General features: G+C 45.6%; 1 protein-coding gene across 1 annotated transcript in view; it reads right to left on the bottom strand.

Moving 5' to 3' along the window:
• SPRED2 (sprouty related EVH1 domain containing 2) overlaps positions 1-16,554 on the bottom strand; it is an 81,441-nt gene extending 64,887 nt beyond the window's left edge. Inside the window, exon 1 of the mRNA XM_035110274.2 lies at positions 16,121-16,554. Within this exon, the coding sequence (XP_034966165.1) occupies positions 16,121-16,167 (47 nt within the window). The 5' untranslated portion in view covers positions 16,168-16,554. The remainder of the gene's footprint in view (positions 1-16,120) is intronic.
• Between the last annotated feature and the right edge of the window lie 1,022 nt (positions 16,555-17,576).

Here is a 17,576-nt window from a genome sequence, read left to right as displayed (position 1 = left end):
CCCAGTCTGTGCACTAGCATGGTGAATCTCGCCCAATATTCGCGAACTGTCATTGTTCTTTGCCTTAAATTATGCAGTTCCTCCTTGGTCTGGTCCATATGACTATCGGACGCATACATAGTTTTTAAAGCCTCTAGAAATAGTTTGACATTCTTCATGCAAGGATTTTTTGTCGCGATTAACGGTCTTAGCCACTCCCTGGCTGCCCCTGTAAGGTGTTCCACAATAAACGCTACCCTGTGCTCATCATCAGGGAACTCATCATGGTGCAGCTCAAGAGCATACACGATCTCAGTCTCAAAGCCATGATATTCCCTCGGGTCTCCATTGAACTTGCTTACTAGGGTCCCCGCTCTCCTTCCTGGCAGCACTTGGAGTTGGGGGGCCCCTCCCGCCTTGTTTTTCTCGGCATCCAGCTTGTTTTGGAGCTCTACCGCCACCGCCCTTAATTGCTGCTCTTTTTCCTGAAGCGCTCTCACCTGTTCCGCAAGTTGTAGCCGGTCCTCCTGGACCTTCTTGGTTTCTTCTTTAGCTGCCTTTAATTCCCCCTGTGCCTGCAGCGCCAGTTGCTGCAGGTCCTGTTGGGCTTTCTCCGCGATCTGCCGCCATTTCTCCGCCTCTGACGCACTCATCCTGGCAACTCCAAAGTAGCCCCAAAAAAGATTCGGAGGTTGCTGTCACAGTGGCCGGAGCGGGCTACTTCAGAGTAACGACTCTACACAGCTCTGCATTTTATTCTTTTATTGGTGCTGCGTATTTACAGTGCTGAAGTCATTGCTATATACACGGAGCTATGTGTTCAGTCGGGTTCAGAACCTCCGAATGGCTTTTGGCGCGTCTTTCTCCAACACAAAAGCCTCGGTAGACCCATCCTCTTTCCTCTCCTCTTTCTGCGCAATTCCGGAGTTGGGGGGATGGGTCTCCCCCCCTTATTTGCCCCTTCCTGTTCCACCTGAGACCCTGGCTCCGCTACCTTGCCTGAGCCTCGGACACGACTTCCTGCTTCCCCACTGGAATCGGAACTCTCTCTGCTTTCCCCTGTGCTCGGGGATGGGCTTGAACTCAGGAGGGGAGGGACTTCGCGATATCCCCTGTCCCTCACAACCCTATTGCACTAGATCCTGATTTAAAGTATGTATTGCTATAGATTTCCATAGAGCATTGTGCTTCCTTTTGCTGAAAGGTGAACTGTAATGATTGTGCTCTGAAATGCAAAATATTTGCTAACTCTAGATGCACATTGGAAGTCATGAAAAAGAACCTCCCGTCTTACGGTTCTGAAAATCACATCTCTTAAGATGTGTCAGAACAAATCAGAGTTATCTGCATAGAAGTTTACTCAACAATATAACTGGAAATAAGACAAGCTTTCCAAGAACCAAGCATGATGAATCAGATCAGCGCAAGACAACTCTTCTCCGTTTGCATTGCACGATAACGTATCACCCATTGTGCCATTTCAAATAACTTTGCTAAATCTGAGTTGCTAAATAATGTAGTTCTGGTGCTTGTAATATTGGGTGTCTAGCAGTTCAGGTTTAGCAAAGTTAGCTATTAATTCTTTGATTTCAAGATATACAGGGGATACCTAGGCTTAGAAAGTGCAAAACAGAGAAAAGTACTAAATGTATTGCTTAACTGAGAAGCCTGCTGCAGCCAACTCCCAACATACATTTCAGGGCAAATGTAAGAATATACAAATGAGCTCACCAAGTATCTACTTTGATTTTCTTGACTGTCAAAAACAGGGACATAACCTTAGATTTCAATGCCAGAAGATGATGTTTAGTTGCTCTCCTTTTAGATTTTCAACAGATTGCTGTTATGAACATTCTGCAAGCTATCAATCCCATTCCTTTTCCTACAATGGGAACATGGGAGGAATACAAGGCTAATAGGACTTGTATTTCCCAACAGAGGGCAAAATATCAGCTGCATACATTCCAAGTACTCGAAGATGAACTGTTTTTATCCTTCTAAAATTCATCATATGAAAAAAAGGATTGGATTGACAAATACACTCATTTTCAAACCTAGAATCAAAAGCCAGAAAGGAATGACTGGGGGACTGCTCCACTGAACACCACACATCTCAGAATTTTCCTCACTACATGTAATAAGAAATCAGGTAAGATGCCTGCAACGTTTTTGATTTTTAAATACATACTGAGATGGCAAGGGTTCAGTCTGATTGGACGATTTCATTAAATATCAGGTCCACAGCCAGAAGACAAGGGATAAGAAAACACACCCACATCCACGAGTCCCAGCCTCCCACCCACTCTGGCATTTGAGCATTAGTGTATTCATAGCATTTATGTGCTTTACTTCAACTTGAGATTCACGTTTTTGTGTGTGTGCGTGTGTGTGCGAGCGAGCGAGCGAGCGTGTGTGCGCGCTCACGCTCACACACTCCTTTATATGTTCCAACTTGAATTTTTCATAACCTAGATCAGCTCCAGGGCATAGCTTTTTACTCATAGCCTATATAAACAGGCAGAAGATTCCTTACCAAGTGTTAAAATACAAGCACAGAACCTTCCCCCTCTCCCATCTTAACAGTTCTAAAATTACACTGTTAAAACATGTTTGTGGAAAATATAGGCTGAAAGCAAGAGTCAACTATACAGTGTTCGCCTTGTCTCTAGGTGGTCATTCCCCTGAATGCCTTTAAAGAAACAGAGAGAATGAGAGGGGCAATGAAGACGAAAGAAGCTGCTCTAATTTAACTGCCGTTATTCGAGGAGACCATTTGGACTTGCTTTATGTTCTGTGTCCCGTCTTTGTTCTACACTGGAACTACTGTCAACTGCGCCAACCCAATTTCTCAAGATCCTGAGAGAGGTGAGTAAAGGTGGTCATCCATGATGAGACCAAGTCTGAATCTAAGTCATAGTAATAAAATAATAATAATAATAATAATAATAATAATTTATACCCCGCCCATCTGGTTGGGCTTCCCCAGCCACTCTGGGCGGCTTCCGTCAAACATTAAAAGCTTCCCTAAACAGGGCTGCCCTCAGATGTCTTCTAAAAGTCTGGTAGTTGTTTTTCTCTTTGACATATGGTGGGAGGGCGTTTCACAGAGCGGGTGCCACTACCAAGAAGGCCCTCTGCCTGGTTCGCTGTAACTTGGCTTCTCGCAGCGAGGGAACCGCCAGAAGGCCCTTGGCACTGGACCTCAGTGTCCGGGCATAACGATGGGGGTGGAGACGCTCCTTCAGGTATACCGGGGCCAAGGCTGTTTAGGGCTTTAAATGTCAGCACCAACACTTTGAATTGTGCTCGGAAACGTACTGTGAGCCAGTGTATATCTCCCAGGACCGGTGTTATGTGGTCCCGGCGGCCACTCCCAGTCACCAGTCTAGCTACCGCATTCTGGATTAGTTGTAGTTTCCGGGTCACCTTCAAAGGTAGTCCCACATTAAAAAAGGCACCACTTCAGAATTATACAATGAAGTAATTAAAGACAACAGTAAATGTCACCATCCTATTTTACGAATGAACACTCCCCAATCACATAGTTTGCTTTTGGGGTAAAAGGGCACACCACATAATCTCCTATGCCCCAGTGCAAGAAACACCTCCAAAAAGGTGAGATTCTGCTCTAATGGAAGCAGAGAACCAACTTTACTGCAGTTTTATCTGTGTACCATAAACATTTCATTCACAAATTAAGAACTTTCACATCTTCTGCCATAATTGTATTTCATATGCTGCTGCTCCATGTCCTTGGTCCTAATAACAATCCAAACTTTATTGCGGTCCAAAGACCCACAAAACAATTTCAAAACTAGTTACAGTTAAAGCGACCAGACAGACAGATGGAAGAAACCAAGGCATATTGGACCTAATATATGCAAAGCCAACCTCTACAACTTCCATTAATCACCAAAAACAATTAAGAATGGGTAGCATCTGACCAAAGAAGGAAGAAATCTTTAACTCTGTATTCAATTTTATTTACCTTTATATTTTCAGGACTTAACTTAAAAAAGAGGATTTAAAAGATTTCAAAATTTCCTGGTTCTACAAAGGTCTGAGTGCCTGGATACCCAAGATCATGCGATATTTGCAGCTCTCTCATCTAGTATAAAGAGGCCTGCACTGAATTAACAGGGAATAAAAATTACTAAGTGGGAACAGAGGTATTCAGTTTCTAAAATATTCTCAAATTCCAGAATATTCTAAATTGTTGCATATAATGCCAGCAGGGTTAGAGACAAGTTGTACAATGTTGTATGTTTTGCGAATCTAATTTGCATTCAGAGATCTGCTGCATCTGTATTCAGCGTCTGTCAAGCCCTCTTGTTGCACAATAAATTCATTCGCTCAGTTATTACTAATCCCAACAGCTGGATTACTATTCCTTATTCCTCAGATACCAGAATCACAACTGAATTAAGTTAAGTACGGTAGTTAGAATTGCTCCAGCTCACAGAATCGTAGAGCACCATCCCTCCTTGTCCCTTTCCATGTGGCAACCATGCTTATAGAGAAAGAACAAGCTTTCTATCGACTCCAATAACTGTTTTGACTAATTGCTATAGGCATGTGGGTGGGTGAGTGAATTGACCACCCTGCCAAAGATCTCCCTTGTGGAGCAATTGGGCATTTAAAAGCAAAGAAACAAAAATCAAAAGCCACCATTCCCATTGGCTCAAGGGTGAGGCTACCTTCCAACTCTTAAGTGGTGCACCGGAAGGGGTGGAGAGAAACCCACACCTGGAGAGGGGAGGATTAGGCCTCCATTACCTGTGATCTCTGTCATTCCTCATTGGAGGAATGCTTTTGTTCAGGTCAAGTTGCCTGGTGTCAAAGTGTGAATATACACGTGCACAGACACTTACACACCACGGACTGTAGCGCTGCAATAACACTGTTAACTAGATAAAGTTATGTCTCTCTGGCCTACAAGTCCCTTACTATGCAACTTCAAAAAGCCCTTACATACAGAAGTTAAAACATTTCAACTTTGAAGGCAAGTATACTGCTAAAATCACCCTCTTCTTGCCCAGGGCCCACTATGTAAACTGAAACGAGCTTGATTTTTTTTTGTTTTGGATGCAAGGAACAATTGTCATGCTTATATTTCCCAGGCCAGCATTTCCTGCCTTAAAAGTGCAGGATGATGTCATGACAGGAGAGCACAACAGGGGTCCATCTGCACAGCCAGTGCTCCCTGAGGATGAATACAGTTGGGTAATCACTGTTACTACAAAGCCATTGATGATATTTCATAGGAAGGGGCTGCCTGGGAGAGAGAGATAGAACCAGCGTCACACAGAGCAATCTTTGGGAGTCCTCTGAAGCAAAGCAACGTTATATTCAGATTTGTTGTGCTTGTTCTCACTGCTGTCCACGGACGCTTGGTTCCAGAGCTCAAAGAACAAAAGCAGCCCATGAAATGTTCTCTTGCTCAGGAAACATGCAAACAACACCAGTCATTGAGAAGCAACTGCAGCAGCCTATGTCCTCCCACCCACGCAGCAGCAAAAATCATGTATTAAAGGCACATTAACGGTTGGTTTTTTAAAAGTTGTTAAAAGAGCTGATGGAACAGATGTGCTGGCTGGGAGTTGTAGTTCAAAACATCTGGAGGGCAACAGGCCGGGCAAGGCCAATGCAATAATTGATCAAGCCGGCAACAGGGTTTTATTTATGGAACAAAACTGATGTACTGCTTAACTGTAATAAAATCTCTAAGAGGTTTCCAGTAACTACGGTGTTTTTTTTTTTAAAAAAAGTAAAATTAAGAGTAAGAGCCTTATTAAAATTAAGAGCCTTATGAGGAACGGCTTAGGGAGCTGGGTATGTTTAGCCTGGAGAAGAGAAGGTTAAGGGGTGATATGATAGCCATGTTCAAATATATGAAAGGATGCCATATGGAGGAGGGAGAAAGATTGTTTTCTGCTGCTCCAGAGAAGCGGACACGGAGCAATGGATTCAAACTTCAAGAAAGAAGATTCCACCTAAACATTAGGAAGAACTTCCTGACAGTAAGAGCTGTTCGGCAGTGGAATTTGCTACCAAGGAGTATGGTGGAGTCTTCTTCTTTGGAGGTCTTTAAGCAGAGGCTTGACAGCCATCTGTCAAGAATGCTTTGATGGTGTTTCCTGCTTGGCAGGGGGTTGGACTGGATGGCCCTTGTGGTCTCTTCCAACTCTATGATTCTATGATTCTAAGAGAGATTGAAATGCAAGTGGGATATTCTTCCCCCAGCCCCCATCAGCAATTTTGGAATAAGAGTGGCCTAGGCTGTTTTTAGGGATCACTGAGGTAGCACATGACACAGGTTAAACACGTTAAAAGACCTCCATATACTATTATTGGTTACTTTAAAAAAAATCAAAAAGGGCACATCCAGACACAGGTCTGTTTTTTACTCAGTGTTCGAAGTCAGCCAGGTGCCAGGTGCATTTTGCACCTGGCTTTCAACCACTTGCGACCAAGTGAAGATGCCTGGGTGCCAGGATGACACACGACCACTCTACCACGGAGGTGCATGCCTGGGGATAATTGAATCTGGACTGTTTTCACATGCTAATACCACATCCTGTAGAATTCTATCAGTTACCATATATTTTATCTGCACAATCAGAATGAATTCTGGAACCAAAATGCTTTTTCTGTGCAGCCTCAGCAGGAACAGTCACCATTAAGAAAAAAGAGGTCGGAGTAGGCCAATATATACGTGGACTGTCCCTGGATCATGGGACTTTTCTTCTTCATGTTTTCAGAGCTCTTAACCTAGCTCAAGGTAGTCATCTGAACTAGCCAGATGTTTAACCGAGAAGCAATCACGGCCAGTCCATCATTTGGAAAATAAGACTTTAGAGCTGTCTTGCCCCAAAATGGCAACGAGGCATTCCATTTTGGGGACTGTAACCTTGGCTTAAGAAGCCATTTTGCGCCTGGCTTATATACCTGAGTTTCTAACACTGTTCTTATCCAGCTTCTCGCCGAATGGGCCATTACTAACACGAGTACCAAAATCTCAGGAAGCAATTCCTGTCATCGGACCAGGAGAACAGACATGCTGGTTTTCCTTACTCATAGGAATCTGCCTTATACAGAATTAGACCACCGGTCTACCTTCACAAAGCGGCCGCAGCTCTCCAAGGTTTCAGAAAGGGGTATATCACCATCCCACTTGGGAGTTGTCAGGAATTAAAACTGGGGCCTTCTGCATGCATAGCATGTGCTGTGGCCCAGGTATGGCCCATCCCATACCAACCAACACTGACCCCTCCCCTTGAGGTCATGTTTCTCCCTCGCACTGGGCTTTCTGCGGGGGTTATGAGCAGCAGCATATTGCCGCCGCCATAGCTTTGCAGAAAAGCTCAGCAAAAATATCATTGTGCTGGGTGTGCGGGACGAGGCAGGAGAGAATGGAGGAAATAGGGACACTCTCTGCCAGCGCACAGGAGGAAAATGACTTTATGGAACCCAGAATCAAGACACTTAATCTTTCCATAAACTGATGTGAACATGGTAGAGATTGGGCTTGAGAAGGAGGAAGAGAAAAGGAGGAATGTGTATTCAATCAGCTGGCTCTCGATTTGCAAACCATGGTTTGTTGGGAGTCCATGTTAGGCCAGTATCATACTTCTGCTTCCAATGTCACAAGCTTGAAACACATGTCTTATGTCTAAGAGTGAGTTGGCAATAAATCATGCTGTTCAAAGTTGGAATTAACTCTTTTCAGACCTAAATGACACTTCTTGGTAGTCTTACTCCCTGAAAATCAGTTGTCGAGACTGAAAGTCCCTGTCTCCTCGCAGCCACCTAAGGTATGCCCCTCCTCCTCCAGGGCTTTCCCTGGAAAGGGCTTTTTCCCCATCGTAAGTCTAGGTTTCTAAACCTAGAAATGATTACATACATAGGAAACATTAATCTACAAGCAGCAGGAATTTTCACCCAGTCTAAGGTGCGCCTTAGACAAACAACAAAACAAAACCATATTATGTTGCCCCATACAGAGGCATGCATTTATTTCATTCCACTTTTACCCATGTTCTTCCAAGGAGCTCAGAGACATTTGATTCCCAGGTGGCCTCCCATCCAGGCAATTTCAGACTCAAACTACCGTAGCTAAGCGTCACCCTTCAGCCTATTCTTAGAAGATAGCTTCTTGGCCTCCCATGCTTCTTTCCTATCACCCCGGAAATTCCCTTGAGCAAGAACCTTCTTAACCACAAAACAGAAGCCTACACCAGACAGTTTTACAACCTATAAAACAGGAATCTAAAGCAGGTAAGGATTACAGGGATGTTGCAATGGGTCCAGTAGAGGCGGATCTGACACAGCCCACTTGCCTGCTCTGCCCTCAGTGGACTGATCTGCAGCAAATCCAACACTGCTACTAGGTGGGCAGCTAGCAAGGAAAATAAGCACTCTTATTATTCTTAATTATCAGTTATATCCTTAATGTATTCACATGAACTCTTGCTTATGCCTTAAATGGCAATTTATAGAAAAGTTCCAGCTATGCCGCCACTCCCACCCACACTTAAAGTTTAAATCAGGCTTCTTCAACCTCGGCCCTCCAGATGTTTTGAGACTACAATTCCCAGCATCCCTGACCACTGGTCCTGCTAGCTAGGGATCATGGGAGTTGTAGGCCAAAAACATCTGGAGGGCAGAAGTTGAGGAAGCCTGGTTTAAATCTTTTGGATTTCATAGAGAGGAAACTTTTGATTATTTATCCATTCAGCATTAGAGTCCCACCAATTTTATTTTCCAAGTCCGAAATCCTTAGGTCACCTACTCCAAAGAAGTGCCACTGACTTCAATGCAGCAGTGGGGAACCTTAATTAGGGGCTCCATAGGGATGGCAATTTGTCGCATGAGGCTATTATCCAGTTGGGAGCTCTGGAGTGTGGCTGATCCAAGCTGGGCTTGAGGTCACCACTGCTCAGCTGATTAATGGCGACTTCAAGCTTCCCCTTGGATTGGCTGGGATCTTCCTCTGCGGTGTGTCTTGAACTCAAGTCATACTGCAAAGGAAAAATGGGTGACTGGATGCCATGCAAGGGATGGCTCCTCACATGACAAAGTGGCCTGAGTGGAGGGGTAGGAAACAAAGGATATGGCCTGCTGAGATGAAAAGATTCCCTGCTCCCGCTTAGTGGAATAACCCTGGAACAAGCTGTTGAATTGCAATCTAACATCTGACCTTACAATGCAAGGGGTGGAAAGGTTCCTCCAAACAAAATTAATGAAACTGTGAAGGTCAGCTTACAAATGACCAGCTTCACTTAAAAGCATGATTTACACTAGACCAGGCGTGGCCAACTCCCAAGAGACTGTGATCTACTCACAGAGTTAAAAACTGGCAGTGATCTACCCCCTTTTTGGGGTTCAGGTCAAGGTTGTTGAACTTTTTAGGGAGGAGGAAAGCCCTGTTTTGGGGGAGTTCAGGTCAAAGTTGTTGAGCTTCTTTTAGGGAGGAAGAAAGCCACATTTTGGGGCAGGGTGGATTTGATTTAAATCAAACTGATTTAAATCACGATTTATCACGATTTAAATCACTAGTCAGTAAGGCTTGATTTAAATCATAGTTGATTTAAATCATAAAGACTAATTCTTGCTGGTATAACTTTATTATGCAAGTAGATGAAGATTTTTAGAATAACAACTTTTCATATTAGTTTTTTTATCCCCAGTTTAATAGGTTAATCATTCATATTTGGACAACTTTACTGTTGTACTTAGGAAGGAGAAAAATAATCATTATCTTAATAATAACAATTTAAATAGATTTATTCAACTGAAACAATAACATTTCAGCAAATGTTATTTGCTTAAACAAACATCCATGTTTGTTAACTAATTTGGCTAAACAAAAACAATATATATATATTTTAAGAAACTTAGACTGTCAGCCCAGCCTACACATGAAAAACTTAAATACTGTCCACTCCAAACAATCAGAAAAATATTGTTTCTATTCTATTCACTGAACTTCTTGAAACTTAGCACTGAAGGGGTTGTTTCTGTATTCATAGGTTTGTAGAACAATAGGATTAAGGTCTTTTTCTCAACTCTGTTCATGTTATAACATTTTTGCTGTGAAGAAGAGGCATGTGATCTCTGTTGAGTCAAATTCAGTTTTGAGAACTGCAAAAGTAAACCAAGCACCTGTGATAATATCTTGTAGGCAGAGAAACTGCCCAATAATCTTACAAAAACCTCTGGAAGAGGTGAATGGATTAATGGAATTTATTTACCCCAAAAATTAAACATATACAACCTTATACTACATAATTAAAAAAACTAATCTTTATTTCATGATGGAATAACCTTTGGATGGTAATATGTTTTCCTTAAGAAGCATTTTATTTAAAAAAATCCAATTTAAATCAAAAAAATCCGATTTAAATTAAAAAAATCTGATTTTTTTGATTTTTTTAAAAAAAATCATTGATTTTTATCCACCCTGTTTTGGGGGGATGCAGGGCAAAAATGTTGAGCTTTTTTTAGGGGAGCTAAAGTTGTTGAGCTGCTTTGAGGGGAGCCAGTGATCTACCAGTGATCTACCACAGACGTCCAGCGATCTACTGGTAGATCACAATCTACCTGTTGGACGTGCCTGCACTAGACCAAAGGATGTCTAGTGTAGCACTGCAGGCCAAGGGGAGGATGATCCAACTTCCAAGGGAAAATATCCTTTAATTCCAGAGTTTTCATAGAATTGTAGAATAGGAAGGGACCCTGAGGGTCATCTAGCCCAACCCCCTGCAATGCAGGAATACGCAGCTGTCCCATATGGGAATCGAACCTGCAAGCGTTGCATTATCAGTGCCATATTCTAACCAACTGAACTATCCAGATGTTTTATACACATCTCTCTTGCTTCAGAATACACCTTCTTTCAAACTTTATACCTTAGGCCCCCTTCCATACATTTGTCTGCAAAGGAAGTTCTGGATATTGCAGAAGATTCTGAGGAGCGTTCCAAAGTTCACATACATTTCATGGGCAGTGCAGTGGCAAGGTCTCATCCAACATGGTAAATGCAACCTAGAATGCACACCCAATCCTCCTCCTTTGGGTAATGTTAACCAAATCACTCTTCCAATGAATCACAGAATTGTAGATTTGGAAGGGACCCTAAGGGTCATCTAGTCCAACCCTCTGCAATGCAGAAATCTCAGCTAAAGCATCCATGACAGATAGCCATATCCAACCTCTACTTAAAAACCTCCAAGGAAGGAGAATCCACAACCTTCCAAGGGAGACTGTTCCACTGTCAGAAACTTTTCCCGTAGCTTGTCAGGTCTTCTTGAAGATCCCCTCCCCCAACCCCACAATAAGCCTTCAAGGAACTCCAACTTCCCTTGAAATCATTTCAGAAAAACCTCTCAGTGGAAGTAGAAAAATAGTTCCTTCTTTTCTGGAAGTCTTATGGGTATTTTCAGAACATTAAAAGATCAAACCAGGCAGACTGAGGCAAAATTGAATGAGGCAGAAGTTTAAAATATGCAGTTCACCAATATCTTCTTCAGAATGCACCAACAGTGTTATTTATTGTTGCTTAGACAGGCTGCAATCCTATTTGTAAAATAACCACTTCTATGCAGATTAATGATTTTGTGTGTGGTAGTCTTAAGAATATGGATTTTGGGAGTTGTTCTTTGACTATGCATTTCCACAAGTGTAAACCTTTGGAAATATTAGTGTTATAGTGTTACCCTTTAGCAATGCTTTAGCAATCATACTTTTTACAATGTTAGCATACCAGGCTAGCTGGCTGTAACACCATCTTACCATGCTTTGTTGATACAAGCAGTACAGTATATCACACCCTAAGAATTTATATGCCAGCACAAAATATCTTTATATCAGATCATATCCGTAAGATTTTAGGTACTGTCTCCATTGGCAATACAGTGATCAGTTACTTTTAAAGATTGTTACTAATAGGAAATGAAACTAAAGCTTAACTAAAGTCGTCAACAGGTTTACCACACCTATCAGCCAATCGCCCATTCCCACCAGCCTCCTGAGTAATACCCCTCCCCACCCTCTCCCCATATACAGTATAAGGGTCTGGTGACTTCTGTTTCAGTGTATCTGAAGAAGTGTGCATGCACATGAAAGCTCATACCAATGACAAACTTAGTTGGTCTCTAAGGTGCTACTGGAAGGAATTTTTTTTATAAAGCTTAACAGTAATCAGTTAATTGAACATTTACAAGAAAGTACATTAAAATCATTGGAGAACTTCAGTCCCCCACCCCCAGCTGCTATTTAAATGGTGTATCGCTAACAGAAAGCTGCATGTAAAAAGACTTAATACTTCCATTCCCATTCAACCTTGGTTAACATAATGCACTGAAGGGAAATGTCTTGCACACTTAACTGGGATACAGGAAGTTACCTAGGTTAGTATTCAAGTGCATGGAATCCCATAACAAATGTAAATATTCATGCAAATGGCCTAGAATCTCTGCCATCAATAATGGTATTAGCTAAATCAAAGTGGGGGGAGGGGGAGGGAGAGAAAGAAAGACATAGTATTTAACTGTGCCAATACATTTCTCCCTGTTGTGCAAAGTCAAGATGTCTGAACAAGCTGGGGTGTGCTGAAGAGCATTTATAAAACTAGTTCTTCATCCTCATGCATCCAAATATAAGTGATGGCAAAAATGGCATCAATGAAAGCAGGGAAAGAAACACAAATTTGATATTTCCATTTTCAGGTCTAACATTATCAGGTCTAACATTCAGGCCTTGCATTAATGACAACATGCCTGGTACTTGCCAGGCAAAAAAAAAATATATTTGAAGCATACAGTTACATTTATCTTATGAATTAGCTGTGGCCCTCTGGTTCATTATACATTGTCAATTTGGCCCTCTGTGCTGGAAAGAGTTGGCTATCCTGATTTACAGCTACTAATATTTTGCAGCCATCTGCAAGACGGAAGGATTTTTGTTTTGAGTATTGCACATTCCAGACTGTATAATCAATGATGGGAAGCCTGGGGTCTTAGAGATATTGTTGGAGCCACCAGCCCCAGCCCCAGATGGGAGCTTAGCCCAGCAACATCTGCAGGGTCACACTTTCCCCAACCCTGCTAAAAATGAATGCTAAAAATGGTTGCTTATAGCAGACAAATCCCCCACCCCTGCCAAAACTAAAATAGCCACTGCCATTGGTAGAGAGGACTAGGCAACTGTTTTTATCATCCTTGTACCCATGCCAAATAAGTTTGCATCAGACTGCTTACTATAAAAGGGACGGAGATTCTGCAACAACTGTGTTGGTCTCACAGAATAAAGGGCATTTCTAGATGTTGCTCCAATTAGTTGGTGGTGCTGAAACAGTAAGTGCCATGTAAGGTATCTGACAGTTAGGTGCCACACAGATAAGGCGACTAGTTACAAATGCCCACTGGTTTCTAACTTTGAGCTATTCCTTTGGATTGCATGTGGACATATGCAAGTGGACTAATCACAGGCATGCCAGCATCATCACCTGGGAGGAGAGCAAAACGAGTGGCTATAACTAAATTTTAATGGGATCTGCCTTTGCTGCAGAGTAATTAGTTCAAAACAGCTACCGTACAAACATAAAGCTATGAGGTGAAAGCCAGCCACTTTTTCCTAATTGCAACCCTCATACCAAATCTACAATATGGGGAATGCAGCTCTGAACTACATTACAAAGCTGTTCTAAGTCACTCTCCCACATGCCCCAAAATATGGTCATATATAATCTCTCAGCCATGTCTACTGTCCCTACTTTGCAGCATGGGTTTATTCCTAACGCACAGTTTATTTCTCTCTCACACAGTGTAAGAAGTGTTTGCAGAGCGTTTTTTTAAAAAAAAAGCTCCGAAGTTCATATTGTTCCCACAAGAGCAATGAATTTCTCTCTTACTTCTTGGGGAGGGGGTGAGAGAGAACAGCACAAAGCTACCAATCATTGCAGGGCCCATGATTTCTACACTGTCTGTCACCCAGGAGCGGTTTTCATTTTGCCACCCTAAGAAGAGACTTCTCCATGAAAGAGAGAACCAGGCAAGCCAATGTAAAAACTTTTGCTCTGGCCTTTTCCCCATCTGCACAGCAGCAACCTGTCAAGGCGAGGAGTTAAGGCTTGATCAGAAGAACAACAGACCGTAGGAACAAGGCAGGCCACAGCCGCTCCAATTCAGGGCCCAAAAACAAGCCACAGCAGTGTATTGAAAGCAGCATTGCAAGCAGAGCCACAAGCAAGATGGATGTTGAAGCAGTCTTCCTTCCACCTTTGCAAGGCCCAGAAGCCCGAGAGGATTTTGCAGTAGTCAAGTGCAGCTATATATTATTTTAGCGGCAGCTACAGATCACAAACTAAGCAGCAGACGATTCACAATACTGCTAAGCCTCTCTCTTGTCGAACTCAAGCTAGAAATGGGCAAGGGCGATTTATGTAAGAACTGCTCTTTCCCTCCAGCCCTCCCCATTTCCACAAAGCTGAATTAGCAACAGCAACATCCTCTCCACGGATGTGCGCTTCAAACCTTCGACCATCAAACGTTGCATTAAGGAAGGGGGGGAAGAGAAAGAAAGTGACTCACTTCCCATTTCCAGCATGGAAATGAGGCCCTTTTCTGGTGCCAATAAGGGCTATTTTGACTAGGGTGCCTATTTCCTAATTCTGCAGGATTGCCTTTTTCTCTCTCTCTGCCCCCCCCGCCGCCGCCCCCCACAGTCACCCCTGCTTCTCTCTCCCTATTCAGGAAAAGGGCAAGGCAGCAACTACAGCGAGTTCGTGAATGAACGAAGGCTGAAGGTTACCGGATTTATGAATGTCAAGATCATGTGACAATAACGGGAACCCGTCTTATTCACAAAAACACATGCAGAGGAAAAGAGCGGCGGTGCGGAGGAAAAACTGCCGAAGCCGAGAGAGGGAGAGGTGTGTGTCCCCGAGGCAAGTCACCTTTAACCACTACTAGCCTCAGCAGCCCCGCCCAGCCACTTCGCAAAAGGAAAGCCGTGCCTTCCAGGAGAGGTGCGGTTGCACGGAGATCAAGCGCGGGTTTCAGGTACCTTTGGAGGGGTTCTTCTGGAAATTAGAAAGCTTTCGAGGGAAAAGGCGGCTTGAAATTAATTAAGACCCCCCCTTTTTTGCACTCACGCTCTGGCTCCCGCTCACACACACGATGCCGATCCGCTGCCACGCTAACCATGTGCTATTTATTTTTATTTCAATTCCTATACCGCCTTTCGCCCGAGGACCGCAGGGCGGCTTGCAATATAAAAGCACAAAAACGCGTGGCATAGTAACAAGCGAACACAAACACCGCCCCCTACACAGCTTCACAGGCCGTCGGGAGCTGCTGCCCACCCGCTTCCCCCCGGCGCAGCTTCGGCGCCGGCCCAGGCCCAGACTGGGGGCCCTCCCTCGCCGCGCGGCGCTCGGGAGAGCCGAAGCCTCGCTTTCTCCCCCCTCGGCGGGGCCCGGATCCGCCTGGCAGCAGAAGCCCGGCCTCCCCACCCCCACCCCCGCCGCGAGCTTTCTTTCTCCTGCGGCCAGAGCACAGACTCCTGGCCTCCGAGGGCGGCTTTCTCTCCCTCTCTCTTTTTTATGAATGGAAACGCGTTATGCAAATGAGCGCGATTCAAGGCGGGGGGGGACACGACGCAGCAATGGCGGACGCGAGTGCTGCGAAAATGCGAAGGGGGTGTGAGGGGAGGGCGAAGCCCCGAAAGACTGGGGGGGGGGAGCCGCGGAACAGAGCGGACCGCGAAGAAGCGAGGGCGCCGCGGGGCATTTGCCCAAAGCACATCCGGCGAAGGAAACGCAAGTCCTCTTAAACGCCCCCCCGGCCACTTCCCAGAGGGGGGGGGAGGCTGTGCAACATTTCCCCACCACCACCACAAAAAAGCGCCGCCGGGCTGAGAAGCGGGGTGCCCTCCGCCGCAGCCAGGCGAGGGAGACCCAGCATCGCTTCGAAGCCACCCAGGAGGGGGCGGCGTCGGGGGGGGGAGAGACTTGGGAAAGGGAAAAGATGCCACGGCAAGCGCCCGGCCGAGGGGCGCGCGCTCTCGTTCTCCAGATGTTCCCCCGCCAGATGTTCCCCTCCCTCGTCCCCCTCCCTCGCCGCCTTCCCGCGCCACTTACTCGTCGGGGTGGGCTTCTTCGGTCATCTTCTCCCCCTCTGAGCTCATCCCCCTCCGCGAGCCGCCGGGCTGCGCCTCTTCATCATCTTCCCGGGGCTTCACATCGCCGGGAGCGCGCGAGAGAAGAGCGGGCGGCGGGGAAGGCCGTCTGGGGGGCAGGGATGGAGAGGGAAGGCAGGCAAGCAGGCAGGCGGCCGGTCGCCTGCCCGCCCGCCGGAGACGGCGCGCCCACGAAGGCCTCGTCGGGGCAGGCGAGGAAGCGAGGGCGAGGGCCGCGGGCGGGCGTTCAGCGCGCGGGAAGGCAGCGCGGCGCTGCGTCGTCCGGTGCGCCCGGGCGCCTCAACAGCAGCAGCAGCCGGCGGCCCCGTCCGAGCCCCATCGCTGCCTTTACTCCATGTTGGATTCTTACAGCCGCCAACAGGAGGAGGAAGCTGGGCGGAAGCGATGACGTGATCCGAGCCCAGCTGCTGTCGGGGAGGGAGAGGGAGGCAGGCAGGCAGGCCCCGCGCCAGCTTCACTTCGCTCCCGCGCTCCCGGGACTCAAGATGGTCGGGAGCGAGCCAGGCAGAGAGCGGGGAGGTGGCGGCGGCGGCGGCGGCGGCGGCGGCCTGGGGCAAGCGCGGCTCCGCTTTCCGCCCCGCCCTCCGGGTCCGAAGCGCAGGCGGGATCTCCGTGGCCCCAGGGGGATGCTCCGGGGGAACGGGCCGACCCCTTGGCCCGCGGGTGGGTGCGTAAGGAGCAGCCTTCTCCTTCTGCCCTAGCCCCACCCCACCCCCCCGCACGAGCTTCCAGGGTCCCGGCGCAGCGACGGGGGCTTTTCTGAGCATGTGCAGAATGCTCCGCGAACCGCTCGCAGCTTTTTGGGATGGCTGAGGAAACCAGGCCAGGGAGTTTCGGAGGCTCCAGGGCTGAGCCCAACGCAGACTTCGCGCTCCTTTTGAATTAAATGCGAAGTGCTAGCTTGCTAGTTAGGAGGATTTCCTCACGCGATCGGGCCCAAAGGTGCTGGCGGAAAGGAGGCAGAATTATTCGACAGGTAGCTAATGCCATCTTCCAAGAGATCCACAAGGGAAATGTTGCCCTTTTGCAATTTCCTCCCCTCCAAGCAATACACCAATTATTGTTATTAATTGGCGTGCTAGGATCGCAATGTTTCTTTTTAAAATTCATTTTGTTTTCATTTTAACTGTACTCAACACACAATTATACATTGGTTATATTTCACGTTCAAATACAATGGAAATATATATATATATATATATATATATATATATATATGGAAAATCTCACCCTACCTACAAGAAACCTATCAACAAGTTTCCCTATTTTACACTTCACATGTTAGAAACATTTCATATTTGCATGCAGCTTATTAATATATCATTAGTATCCAACACCCTTTCTTCAATATGTCACAGTTTTACACAATTTTACTCTAGTTTCCATCTTCAATCAAC

Source organism: Zootoca vivipara, chromosome 3 (genome assembly GCF_963506605.1).
Source record: "Zootoca vivipara chromosome 3, rZooViv1.1, whole genome shotgun sequence".
Classification (NCBI taxonomy): domain Eukaryota; kingdom Metazoa; phylum Chordata; class Lepidosauria; order Squamata; family Lacertidae; genus Zootoca; species Zootoca vivipara.
The sequence above is the reverse complement of the archived record's forward strand: the minus strand, read 5'-3'. Positions and strand labels throughout refer to the sequence as shown.